General features: G+C 30.8%; 1 protein-coding gene and 1 pseudogene across 1 annotated transcript; both read right to left on the bottom strand.

The window, feature by feature from the left end:
• Positions 1-2321: 2321 nt before the first annotated feature.
• LOC140884970 (dof zinc finger protein DOF5.7-like) lies at positions 2322-3623 on the bottom strand. Its single transcript, XM_073291879.1, has one exon. It carries the CDS (start codon positions 3348-3350, stop codon positions 2370-2372), a length of 981 nt encoding a protein of 326 aa, XP_073147980.1. The 5' UTR covers positions 3351-3623; the 3' UTR covers positions 2322-2369.
• Positions 3624-8419: 4796 nt separating this feature from the next.
• LOC140884388 (uncharacterized) lies at positions 8420-13353 on the bottom strand (annotated as a pseudogene).
• Positions 13354-15119: the final 1766 nt, after the last annotated feature.

Raw genomic sequence — 15119 nt, 5'->3', positions numbered from 1 at the left:
TTGCTTTTTTGGTCCTATATGTTTGTCATTTTGCGATTTCATTCCTTTATATTTTCAGATTTCAGTTTTAGTCCGATATCTTTATTATTTTGGCAATTTTAGTCCTTTTTTCCGATGTGGCGCTGACGTGACACCAATTCAGTGCTGATGTCGAGCTGACGTGTGGAGTGCCACGTAAGAATTTTCGAATAAAAAGGACCGAAATTACCAAAAATCGAAACATGCAGGACTAAAACTGAAATATGAAAACATAGAGGACCAAAATCGCAAAATGACAAACATACCGGACCAAATTTACAATTTTCTCCACAATAATTTTTTAAAACTTATGACGCCCAAGCTCAAAAGTTAGACCAAGCCAATAAGTCAGGCCCAAGCCCACCACAACTAATGGAAGAAAATAACGGCTGCTATTAACAACCATTATCTGCATATTTATGAGGCGTAATTGAGAATTAATTTTTAATATCCCACGATTTATGTGAAACACGTAGTAGATAAGCTCTGAAAATTTCTTTCTTAAAAAAAAAAAAAAATTATTTCCAACATAGAAGTTATTACTCTTTTTACATATGATAACTATTTTACTTATTTGTTCTCGACTCTTTAGTGATTATTTCGAAATGGATCCGTGCTACGCACAATATATACTACCATGTGGGATGTACATGATTCAATGGTTCGTTATTATTATTTATTTATAGAATTTTCACGACATAAAGATAAAATATATATATTCGATATTAAAAAAAAGGGGGTATAGAAAATGAAGGGGGCACGAATTGTTGAGTTGCAATGACTTGGCATGTTAGTTGTGATGGGTCATGAAATTCTCGCAGGATATAAATTGACAGTTGGAAGCCCATTCACAATATTCCAACGGCAATTAGGTTCTATTCCTCTTGCTCACGTTAATCATGAACCGCACATCTCTGTCTTCTTCTCCTATCCACCTACCATATAAAACCAAACCCATTTAAAATATATATATAATTTAAATTCACATTTTATTAGTTATTTTTTCAAATAAATTAAAGCATATCATAATATGTCAGCAACTCTGATAAAAAAAAATCAGACAAAATACTTTCATCTAGCTATATTTGTTCATTTATAAGACCCATTTAAAAATTTGTATATATATGGATTTATTTCATAATTCTATGCTAAGAGAAGTGTCAGATTCCAGCTCAAATATTGTATATTGTAAAATAAATATTTATTTTGAAAATTAGTATAAAATAATAATAATAATATTTGGTGCATGTAAAGAGTGGGAGGAGTGGTTAGGGCTCACAATCCAAGGCCAACACAAAAGCTTAAAACGTGACAATCTTGCAATGCCAAAGGACAAACCCTAGGCTGCTCTTGTTGCTCTCTTCTCATGTCTCTTTTATACTCATTCAAACGTTAAGTTTGACACCCTTCATGCCATACACTTTCAAGTCACCACTTTTTCGGACACCAAATTATAATATATACTTTTATCCTTCATATATATTCTACACAACAGCTAATGAAAAGTTGAGCGTGCGAAATCTATGCTTATGAAGCATGAGCTATTAATTATTTGGTGATAAAAAAAAAGTGATATTATTAGTTTAATATACATATCTAACATGTCTCAAATTTGACAATTTTATTCATAAATTGATTTTAGTAAAATAAATGCCTTAGTGTATGTGTAGCTATTAGTATTCAGTGTTGTTTAATAGCTGATAAAATTCAGAGATTGGTTGCCTGACGGAGAGAGACACTGAGACAATGAGCAGTGTTCAGAACACTGACGACTCAACATGAAACAAATCAAAGATATGCATGCCTTTAATACACTTAATTAATAATGGTCCAAACATATCACCAATCCCAAAGTGATTGAGGAAATGAGGAGGGAAAATGTTCAATTTTGCAATAGAATGGCAAAAAATAAAAAATAAATAAATAAAAATTATGTGAAAGAGGGAATAATAAAATATACAAAAGTAAATAAGATTTGTCTCTGCTAAATATTAAATATGGCCTGTTCCTTTGTTATGATGTTGAATGTTCATTTCGACAATTTACTGTACTTTATTAGAGATGTTTGCTTCATTTAATTCGAAAAGCAATATCAAGAAACTCTAAAAAAAAAACTACAAAAATTAAAGATTACACAATTAATATTAAAATTTGATTAAAACGAAAAAGGAGTTGATTAATTAATATTTAATCAACATTAAGCTGCGTTTCACAAATAATACACAAAAACTACTCTTGCATGCTAGCTCCTTCACCAAACTAATAAAACAATTAAGAACAGATGATTCAAGAAAACACAAGCTTAATTAGCTTGATGATATAATAATAATAATATATGATGTTTGATTAATTTACGGCAGTGAATTGTAGTGACTCAAATCAGAACTCCATGCGGCCTGAGTAGTACTCCAGTTGCTAGTACTCTGATCATTTGCGTAGCTTCTAACACTTGGAGTCGCTGTTGCATAAGAATTCTCAAAAAACCACTCAGTAGATATATGTTCATTTGCAGCCTCTTTCCTTGAAATCCCAATTGCGTTGGAGTTATAATCTTGCTTCGCAATATCCAGATTCTGAAACAAAATGGGCTCATGGGGTTTTTCCATAATATGATGATGATCTGATTGAGATGGAATATTTGTACTACTGCTGTTTTCTTTCTGATTGTTTCCAACGTACATCATGGATAATCTTTGTTGCTGCAGCTTCAAGTGAAGGTCTTGGTTTATAGAACTCAAAGACTCGATGGAAGAAGCAAGATTGCTGCGGAGATTCGAAGATGATCCCATTTCTTGAAACCCCAAATATTGAGGAGAAGAAGAAGAAGAAGTAGTACTGGTGCCACAAATGTTAGCTAGATTATTTCCGAAAGATGGAAACTGGAGGTTGAATAGATTGGAAGGTGGCTGGAGACTTGGGATCAAATTATTCAGGCCAGCTCCGAGCTGAAAATCCATGGCTGGTGAGATACCCTGAAAGAATCGGAGCCCTCCGATATCAGAAGATATTCCATTAATTTCCTCCTTTGGAAAGGACGATTTGATTTTCTTGTTCTTCCTGCAGCCGCCGCCGATGGGGACGTTGCGTAAAGCACCGCCTTTAGTCCAGTACCTTCTACATGTCTTGCAGAAATGCCTCGGCTGTGTGAGGTTGTAGTTATTGTAGTAGCAAAACTTGGTGTTTGTGGAATCGCACCTCGGGCACTTGAGGGCTGCGGCGGCGGAAGCCTCTTGAGGCAGCTTGGAGCTGGCAGCACTTCTCCGGCTGGTGGATCCGTGGTGGCTCTCATGATCTTTTCCGGCGAGGATTTTATTATCATCTTGTGACATCATGCAGGATTAAGCAATAATTCTATATATATATATATTTAAACCATATGATCAGGGTAGCTAGCTAGAAAATGTATACTAGTAAAAAAGAGTGGCAAAAGATATATCAGAGGTGAAGAAACAAGAAAATAGAGTAGTGGATGCAATATTTATGTATGGTTTGCTAGTTTATTGGTGTTGTCCAGTTTCCTATGGCAGAGGCAAAGATTATAAACATGGGGATGAGGAGGGTCATTGATTTCATGCATGAGATTGCAAGATTATTGATGGGCTCAGCTTGTGATCTTCTTCAACAAGTTAAAAGCATATATATATATATATAAATAGGATTTCTTTTGGAACTTTGCTATATATCTGATATTTGTGAATTGTGTTGTGTGTGAAACTCTGAGAGCATCTCAAGGGAACACAAACTAGGTATGTCTATATGTAAGCCTTGTACATCCAGCTGAGAGTGGGGCTCATAAAGTTTCTTGAGTCTAATAATAATAATATATCTTATGTAGAAATATATTATTATATTTGAATATTCTTTGTTAGAAGTGATCAAATACAATTTGATTTGATCTATGTAAAAATTTGAACCAAATCGATTTTATAGGTTTTACAAAATTGTAGACTAAACCGAATCATTAATAAGCAAAAACTGAAGTACCAATCGGGTTTGGATTGGTTTGATTGATTGATTTTTCAGCTTTGTTTTTGTTTTTTTTTTTTCCAAATAAAATATTTTGATTATAAACATACATTAAATTTTCTAAAGTATATCTATTATAAATAGAAAAATAGAAATATACATACATATATTAAAACCATTAGCAATGTATAACATGATAATGACATTACGGATTTCACATAAAAATATATAAGTTCTGAAAATACAAAATTCGCATGCAAGTTTAGTTTAATGTTAAAATATAAAAATTATTGATAAAAAAATATTTAAGTTAAAAGTTAAAACTATGTGGGTTACCGGCTATTACCACTAAAATTGATGGACATATTTTTGGGCCTATAAAATGGGCCTACTTAAATATTTGTAAGCCTAAAATCTATAAAAAGCATTATCCAATATCAATTTTCATGCTAATAATAATATAATCTAAACGAAATACCATTAGGAATATACATATAATTAAAAAAAATATATGTTTAAACTTTGAACGAAAACAATTTATTCGATTTGGTTAATTTTAAAACTCGATCGACTAAAAACCAATCAACACCCTTGAGTGATGTGTCCAATGCCAAATACTATTCCGGTGGGAAAAAAAAATGAAAAATGAAAATAAAAATCCAACTTATTAGATTAAAACCAAAATTTGAATATTTAAGAGCTAAAATTCAAAACAAACCAACATACTGTACTACTTTTTTTTTTATAATTTTCTTTAATTTCTCAATAACCCAAAGTTTATTTTAAAAAATATAAATCGAAAAGGTGTGAGTACACCAAATTAATTAAAAATATAAATTTACAATGTGATGGCCCTGAAAAACAACAGAGAAAAAAGGACGTGAAAAGGGTAAATTGTGAAGAATAATTAATGAGAACCACACTGCAAAATTGAGGACCACAATATAATGTTGTTGTCATATGGCAACAAATTGGGTGCAAATTTTCTTCTCTCTTTATGCATGCAGGATAAGATAGATTGCCAAGTCTCCATTACAAATCCGCATGTGATTAAAGGTCCCCTACATTGATTTGAGTTATATGTTTCGTATGAGATACTTTCGCGAATCTATATCGCTAATATAGATCGAAACGATCAATTTTAGAGCGAAATGAAATAATTTTGGCATAAAAATTGATTATATTTTTTATGGATCGAGTCGAATAGGAGATCCGTCTCACAAAATTGACACGTGAGACAATCATAGGAGTTTTTGTGACATTAATTATGTTCATTTTTACCATTAGCATTTTTATGAAAAGTGAAACCCATTAAAACTCCAAAGTGTACGTAGTAATAAGCCATAAACACGCACACACACGGCCTGGATTTTCTAAGATTTTTCAAAACAATTTATAATTTATTGTAATGCTTTTATAAAAAGGGAAAATGATGTCAAAAAAAGGGAAAATAAATTATGCAGAAGTCAATATATATATTTAGTTTTAATAATATTTTTTTATTAAAAGGTCTATGATATGGCTTTTGGATTTTAACTTTATTATTATTATTTTGAACAAAAAAACTAAAAGAAAGTTGATTTTAGCTAAATTAATTAAATTCACAACCACTAGTTTTTGTTAATTTAAAAGAGTACTCATTAAAACAGTACTACTTTTAAGGCAAGTGATTAGTCATACTGATACATGTGTTCAACTCCATTTACACACAATACACATCACATAATATAATACAATTTTTTTTTTTATAAATACGGATTATTATTATTATTTGTTTTTAATACAATTTTTTTAAATACGAATTATTATTATTATTATTATTTTTATTTGTTTTTTTTTTTACCATGAGCCATCTTTTCTTGCCTCGTAGTCTTTCGCGGAGGCGGAGTTGGTTAATTTTGCATGCATGAACCAATATATATTGTCAGGCATGCTCTCCTCATTTTAATGAAACTATTGATTTGATCATTTGATGTGACCCAATTTGATCTGATCAATAATATAATATTATTATATTCTTTATCTCCCAATCTTCATAGAATATATATATATATATATATTTCACATTTCAGCAACATTAAATTTTCACTTATCACTCCCGAAAATATATATTTTCATTGAAAACTTGAAAAAATATTGCTCAATTAATTTCGGAAGCTATATCCGAAAACTAGCTAGTCCAACCAGCAACTAATGAAATATACCATCCTACAAATTAGTAATTAACTAACAAATATCCCTTTGGGAAATATCATGAAATTTATATACTACGTTCTCGACGACCGGTCGTCGATACTATAAGTCTAAAAACAATTTATCAGCTATTGTAATTTATCTATTAAGAACCTTTTGCTAGCCAAGAGAAAGCAAAATGTACAAAAAATTTAATTTAATTTTGGAGGGAGAATATAAATTAAATAATTGATAGCGAGGCTTAAAGAAGTTACAGGAAAAGGAGACAAGAACAAATAGATTAGTTGGGAGTACTTTGCACGGTGAAGTGCTTGCGTTGCAGGCGACAAACACTGTGTGGGTAAGTTGGTCAAGGGTTACCTCCTATTCCTCTATATATATCATATATGTCAGTCTCATGCCTCGTCCCTTCATTTTCACTTTCCAATATTCTCACACTATTTTAATTTTTTTAAATAAAAAAAATAACTTTTCTAATTTCTAATTTGCAGTACTCATCTTGATTATTAATATTTTTTGGTTTAATGGATTTTTAGTGCTTTTGGAGATATATATTAAAGTTATTAGTTACCGAAGGTGTCAAATAGGGGAATATTTGTTATTTACAGTACTACAAAAGATGTTAATAATATTTCACATTATATTTTTTATTTAATTTATTATTAGACAAAATCGCCCTTAATTAATTATGGTATTTTTCCTTAAACAATAAGATTTTTATTTATGTTAAAATCTCAAATACGAAATTTTGTTTTTAGCTACTTTCTGGTTGAGTTCAACTTAGCACATGAGTATTACCCCAATGATAGATCTAATGCTACATGATTTGTCACGTCAAAAATATATAATTAATTACGCATATGTGTAAAAATACGAGTCATTGGATACATGATTTGAGTATTACCCTTTCTATATGTCAACAATAAATTTTGATTAAAAAGAACTTGAATATTGATGATTCGAAAAATTTCACAATATTATACTTACTATATATAAAAGAAAAAACTGCAATTTTGGTCTTTTATGTTTGTCACTTTGCGATTTCGGTCCTCTATGTTTTCATATTTCAGTTTTAGTCCTGTATGTTTCGATTTTTTGCAATTTCAGTTCTTTTTATTCGAAAATGCTTACATACACATTACACGTTAGCTCTACATCAGCACTGTATTGATGCCACATCAGCGCCACATCAGAAAATGACTAAAATTGCCAAAAAAATAAAGATAGCAGACTAAAACTAAAATCTGAAAATATAGTATTTTGATCTTAAACTTTAATATCTATCATAGTTATTTAAAGTTTTTGTACAGATAGAAAACATTTTGGTAATTTTTTTTTGATAAACATGTATAAAATATTGGCATATAAAATAATTTTATTTACCAAGATTTTAATAAAACTTGAGATAGTACATAAATATCTTTAAATTAATATTTAAATAAAGATTTTTTTGCTGTTTTTTTATTTTATGATATATCATATAGTAATAACTATATAATTTTTATAATATAAATATATTCTTTGAATTATCTTTTATATTATGTAGATAACATTTAAATATTAATTTATTTTTAATATTGAAATAAGTGGGATAACTTCTTTCGAAAATTTGATCAAAATATAATTTGAATACATTACACACGCATATTTGTTATTTATATTTTGTATTAATATATTAGTAGTTATATTTATTTTATAAGATATATTATCACAATTTTTTTTAAAAAAAATTAAAAAATTAAAGATAGAATGAAAAAACTAAACATAAATATAAAACATAACGTCTTTCGAAAGATTGAAAAAATAAAAATTGAGATGAAGCTAAAAGTAATCATTAGATTATTTTGTCGTTTGTGTGTCTCATAAACTTAATGATATTTTGAGCAATTAACATTTAAAATAAATCATTTTTAGAATTAACCACTAAGTAATTTACCAAAATAAAATCAATCTATTGAAGAGTATCTTGGTCTATTATCGACATAAAAATTAAAGATGTAGTCAACAAAATTTAAACAGACGAGGTCTCGAGTTGGCCCGTGTTTCGATGTCATCAAAGCCAGAATTGGCCCGATTGCAGTACATAGAAATTAAATGGGCCCGTCTATCATAGTCTGAATAATTTCATGCTGCTTCGTACTTAAGAAACATGTACTCTTTTTTCCCCCCAATTTCTCTTGTAAACCATACATGATACAACTATACATATGTATATATCCAGTACCCTATCCAATTAATTATTTCACACACACACACATATGTATGTATATTAGTTCGGAGGTGGCCCCTCTAGTCGAATGTAATCATACATAACCCCAATAAACGGACCTCCTACTCTTGTTTGCGTTAGATATATCGTGTTCCTTCCATTCACAAATTGGAACCCTGATATAGTCACACTATATAGAGAGTTAAGTCCATGAATCCCATGTCTAGCGATTGCGTTATCCCTCCCAATTCGTCTCGTCGTAAACGCAGCACGCTTCGCGGATGGGTTGTTGATCCTCACCTACAAATTGTGCAATAATATAAGATGAAATCGTATTATTATCAATCATTTTTCTTTTAATATATATATATATAAAAACTATCAATATCTTTACAAACTTGTATTTCGGCAAGGCTGGCGGATGCCAGTGCTATCCTGAGAGTGTAGTTTCCTTTCTTGATCACATTTTTCAGATCAAATACAATTTGCCACGTGGTGGGTGCAAACACATTCTTTCCTATTTTCCTGGAAATATATTTGATCATAATTAAGTAATACTAAATATATAAATTATAATTGGAGTACTTAATATGGTCATTCATGATTTGTACATGATCATATTGATCTAATTACCTATTTACATGGGCAAAAAATCAGTGTTTTCGATAATTGCTAACGCCAATTGTGTAGACAAGATCTTTAGTAGGATACAACTCTGAATATCTGCTCCATAGCCCGTATTGCCGGAATCTGGATCAAACAAGTATGCCGTAGCTCGATATATCATAGTATTAATAATGATGAGATAATATTTCAGTTACATACATAGAAAATTTGTGCATTTAACTTACTTTTCTGTGTTGTTGATGAATAGATGGGTCATGAGCCTGGAGTTTGGATCAGGCACGTAAAATTCGGCAGCCGAACGATCAGGGATCCCGATTTCCCAGAGTGTTGGGCCATTTCTTGGAGGATCATATACAATGCTACCTACTTTAACTTGGATCCCTGGAGACATGCATGAAAAATGTTTTTAATACATGGTGCAAAAAATTAGAGTCCTGGAAGCATTTAATCATTAATCACCTGGTTTGATTATTACTATTCTGTTGTATTTGTAGTCTCCAATGATCCCTGGCACCCAACCATACAAGTTATATATTCCTTCTCTAACATTTGTTATTGTGAAATATCCCATTGCATCAGTTTGTGTCCAAAACTGATAGCCCTGAAAAACATAGTACTCGAATTATATTTCGAAACAGAGAAAATGGTGTGTGTATTTGTTGTTCAATATATCAATCATTGCAAATAAGTTTGTATATATGTATGACCTTCGTGTCTTCTTGCCAGGACCCGACATCTCCAGGCGGAGCCAATCCTACATATGCTGATTTCGCGGGATGAATCTTGTTATTTACGTATCCCTCCCGGACTAGCAATCGACCTATGACCGAACCCCTTTGCTGGGCAGTAGGCAAATCTTTCGACGATGGGAAATCATATGGCCATTTCTTGGTTTCTATCATCATCTGATCAGAAGATTGCATAGAGTTTGATCGTTAGCAGGATGATGAAACAGGGAGACAAGCACCAAACATGTAATTTTTCGGATTTATATTTACATGATAGTAAATTGTTTACCTGTTCTTTAGCATCTTCCCAAAGTGTAACGGGTTTATTTCCTGAGTCGGAGTTGAGATATACAAAAATGGGGCCGAATACCTTTTTCCAGGGCTCTCCATTTTGGAGTTTGATTCTGAAGTCCGGTCGAGCATAATGACCACTAAAAAATACCTGTAGTTGCATGAAATTCTAAGTAAATACCATGCATAAAAATGTCACCAATAAATGTAAATGCAATGTTTTAATAAAGTGATGCATGTGGAAGTGATGAATCCTAAGTCCTATGCAATCATTTTTAAGTTACATGATATGTGGTTTTGTTTGATAATATGCAATAATTGGCTCACCCTTTGGATAAATATATGTGTTTACAGAGAAATAAACTGTACTTACAGCTAAGGAAGTTGGGCCACTATGGGAGGTGAGGTCTTGCTTGATAGGTCCACCAGCTCGGAACTCATCACTCGGTGTTATCACCCAAAACCCGACGTTAGGCCGCGAGCTAATCCAACCGTGCACATGATTCTCCTTGTTCTCACATGAGTACTGGTACTTGTCATCTACCTACGAATCAGATCGCTTTCCATCGCTTAATGAATGAATGACATTGTCGAAATCGGATTAATTTGAATTGGAACCTAGCCACTGTACGTACCTGCCCTTTGAGTATAGGATTTGTTGGATTTGTCAATAGCACAGCTTCTTTGTAATCAAGAATTTTTCCCCTTTTCACGTCTTCTGCTCTTGGCATAATCTTTTGCATATTGTCGGAGATAGCCATGTAATGGAACCTATATACAATCAAGCAATCTCATGGAAATTAGACTAAAGTGATTCTAATTAAATTGTGCCCTCTGAATTAATGAATCATCTTGTTATATGAACTTAATGTGCTATGTATCCATATATGTTAAACTTTGCCATGGAGTAGTACTCTTACAAGTCCTTTTGAGGCTTGAATGCAATTCTTGCTTCATCGATGTGTAATTCTGGCCATCCTTTCAAGTGTTCAAAGATTGCGTATGTGTAAAAACCCGAAACCCCTCTTAACATTATAAATCTGCAAAATGGTGAAGATTACTAATCTTTTTCTTATGATGCTGATCATTTGGAAACTAGTTTTTTTTTTTTTTTTTTTGAGTTGGGTCAGGGGATTGTTACAATTAGGCCTCAAACTCGAGACCTAGATCTTCCCACAGTAGTTATATAAACGTACCTTTTGTCGATATTTAGCGGAAGTGCATTGTCCTTGGCAGAGGCTTTATCCCATGTCTTTGTAAATGAAATCTCTACGTGATTTTTCGTTTCTGAAATCACCCTGAAATTTGTACAATCCAACCTGCAGTCCAGGTGCAAGAAAATCGATTTACGAGGTATCGAGACGACGAAAATATATATTGAAAAAAAACACTTCAAATACAGGGCAAAATCAAATGTTTTTCTACTCTGTATTCATAGAAGAAAATATACTTGAACATATTATTCACAAGCGTAAAAGTTTGGAAATATAGATGTTTTACTTGAATAAAACACTTTGTTCCATGTCTGACTTACTCCACATGATGTCCCAATATCTGCATTTCACAGGATAAACGATATTATGATTTGCATGTGTAAATGAATTCAAGAATGATAAATTGATTAAATATATATACCAATCTTAAACCAGGTATATAAAAAGTAAAATCCGTAGATATCCTGTATAATTATGTCTTGTAGAACTTGGACTTTTGAATAGGAAAAAAACAATATTAGTTTACAAATTTTATATAACAGTCCCAATATGACAAGAAGGAAACCTCAAGATTTTAATTACAGAGAACTTGGTTCGAATCTCACTTATATATGCACGTTATATGTTAGTAGTTGGTTGTAATTAGTAATTACTTATTTGAAGATATTATTAAATTACATATCTTACCCTCTATTCGTTTCAAGATTGCCATCTTCGAGTATGTTGCCAATTCCATTATATCTTATACTTGTCATATGACCACTTGGTTTTGATAATTGGAGTTTAATGATCCCATTATCCATCTCCACCTGCATAAATATTTTGAATTTATCAATTAAATTTTCTAATTTAATTTATTATATCTATCTATATAACAAATGTGTGTGTGTGTGTGTGTATAAATAAAAGGCCAAATTAAGTATCTTAAAGTAAATATCAGCAATCAATTATTCACGTCTTAATCTTACATAGCGATCCGCTACATTCAGCTTGACTGGATATGAGAGTTGATTCACCTTTGAAGTCCGCCTGTAGGTACATTAATGACTACTTACAAAGGAAATTGGAGGAAAAACATAGAAGGAAAAGAAAACATGTCCCGTTTGGGCATGTACTTACAAAATATTTTAATAAAAGTGTTTTTTTTTAAAAAAATTATAAAATGGTTTCATGCTAAAAACATCTAAAACACCTTTTAAGTGTTTTTCAGAAACTATACTTAAAGAACACTTTTTAAAAAATAGTTTTCAAAAATATTTTACAAAACGTTTATCCAAACACATACTTTAATTTTGTTTCACTTGTAAAATACTAAAAACGTTTTTAAAGTACATGTCCAAACAAAACTTTAATTTTGTTCAGTGATAAATATTTTTTTTGGTTTTTTTTTTCATTTAAGTGTTTCTCCATACATGTGTTCTTTTTATTAATGGTTGCAAATTTGTAAAGCCATCTATATGTGTTTAATGGGGAAAGTAGTTTATTTTTTAAATCTATTAATTTATCCATTTTTTATTTTGATCCATTAACTTTTAAAAGTTTGTTTTGGTATGTATACTAACTTTTAGTTTTCGGCTATTTAATTTGGTCCAACTTCTGACGTGACTCTGGAAAATGCCGACGGGCCATTGGAAAGTGATGACATGTCACCGGAAAATGCTGACATGTCAAGCTATCATATCAGCAATTGAACCAAAAATTAAAAGCTAGTGTACCAAAACCAAACTTTGAAAAGTTAATTGACTAAAATAAATAAAATAGATAAATTAATGGACAAAAAAATTTATTTTTCTTGTTTATGACAAGAAAGACAACGAACAAGGCGACATATGTATTTTACACCAGTGAGATTTATTTTATATTAATTAGAAATGAATAAAAAAAAATAAAACATGAGTTCTCCATCATGCATCCCCTTTTGTATAGGCATGCATGTATAAAATATTAAATAAGCATGCGATGAGAAATTACCCGTCTGGAATAACACTCTTGGTGGAATCGACGAGCAACAACGAATAAAATGCGATTCCAATCCACACGAAATTTGGGTTTCTTGTAGCCATTTTTTATGATCAGTACATTAACTAAAAAAGTGAAGATAAAATCGAAAAATTATATAAGAAATTCTCAACATATAGTATTTAAATTGAACGCTGAAAAGATATATATATATACATTCAAATTTTATTTCTATGCATAACTGAGTTGCATCATGCAATGTTCGATGAATTAAAAATAGGGAAAATTGCTTTTTTGCTCCTGTATGTTTGTCACTTTGTGATTTTGGTCCTTTATATTTTTAGATTGCAGTTTTAGTCCGCTATCTTTATTTTTTTGGCAATTTTAGTCCTTTTTCCGATGTGGCGCTGACGTGGCACCAATTCAATGCTGATGTGGAGCTGACGTGTACAGTGTCACGTCAGCATTTTTGAAGAAAAAGGACCGAAATTGCCAAAAATCGAAACATACAGGACTAAAACTAAAATGTGAAAACATAAAGGACCAAAATCGCAAAGTGACAAATATACAGGACTAAATTTGCAATTTTCCCTTAAAAATAAGGAAACTGTGCCTGAAATGAATGGAGGAGAAAACGTACCTTTTGTGATGAATCAAATCATCGAAGATTGAGGATTAGTCTATATATATATAAATATATATACATATTATAAATAAATATAATATCTAATTTCGAATCTATATATATAATGTGTATAAATATATCCTATGAAGCTAGCTAGCAAGGCAGAATGTTTCGCTTTTTGATTACGAAATGACATTTTTTTATGCATATAAAATACTTGTTAGTGGCAGGCCTTTAATTTGTTTCTCTCATTTCTCAAGTATTACCGAAAATTGCTTTATTCAATATGCTGAAGCAAAGAAAACAAAACAGCCAAAAGAAATCCCAAACTGATCTTCTATTAAAGAGATGTTTATGAGTAATTAATGTCTTTTACGAAAGGGAAATTGAAACAGATCTAGTTGTTATATTTCTTCTTCTTCTTTTATTCCTTTTTTTCTGATATATCTTAAAAATGTATATATTTTTGTTTCATCAGAAAATTTTGGGTGATACACCATCCAATACCAAAGAACCAAATGCGTCGCGTCGTTTCTATTCTATTATGAAAAAAAAAATATTTATGTAATCATCAGTTCATCACACTTCAAAGCTTATTATTATTATTATTATTATTTTAAAATTATTTTATTTCATTGCTTATTCTTGACCTTTTATCTTGCAATAATATATATTATATTATATTATACACACTAGTTAAATGGTATATTACGAATATTATATATAACAATTAACTATGTGTATACATATATAATTATTGTTATAACTATATATGTTATGAAAAATTACAATTTTGGTCCTGCATATTTGTAATTTTGCGATTTCAGTCCTCTATATTTTCATATTTCAATTTTAGTACTTTATGTTCCGATTTTTGGCAATTTTTTAATCTTTTCTTCGAAAATGCTTACGTGGCCCTATTTACGTCAGCTCCACATCAGCACTGCATTGGTGCCACATCAGCGCTACATCGTAAAAAAAACTAAAATTGCAAAAAAAAAAAGATAGCGGACTAAAACTGAAATATGAAAACATAAAGGACTAGAATCGCAAATCACAAAGTGATAAATATACAAGATCAAAAAAACAAATTTTCCTATATGTTAAAAAGAATCGAACTTCTTACCACCCGCCCGAACCAATTATATATAGTCAATATAACCTATTAGTTCTTCATAAAATTCGAGACTTTCACCGTAAAATTAATATATATGTATTTATATATATAACTTCATGTGCGATACGACGCATAACATATAGCTAGATTCTCTAATGAATGAGATCAATTT

Source organism: Henckelia pumila, chromosome 2 (genome assembly GCF_033568475.1).
Source record: "Henckelia pumila isolate YLH828 chromosome 2, ASM3356847v2, whole genome shotgun sequence".
In the NCBI taxonomy this organism is placed as follows: Eukaryota; Viridiplantae; Streptophyta; class Magnoliopsida; order Lamiales; family Gesneriaceae; genus Henckelia; species Henckelia pumila.
This window is presented reverse-complemented; position numbering and strand designations above follow the sequence as displayed.

Coding starts and splice junctions, on each gene's coding strand:
- LOC140884970 (XM_073291879.1), bottom strand. CDS start 3,350: ATGATGTCACAAGATGATAATAAAATCCTCGCCGGAAAAGATCATGAG.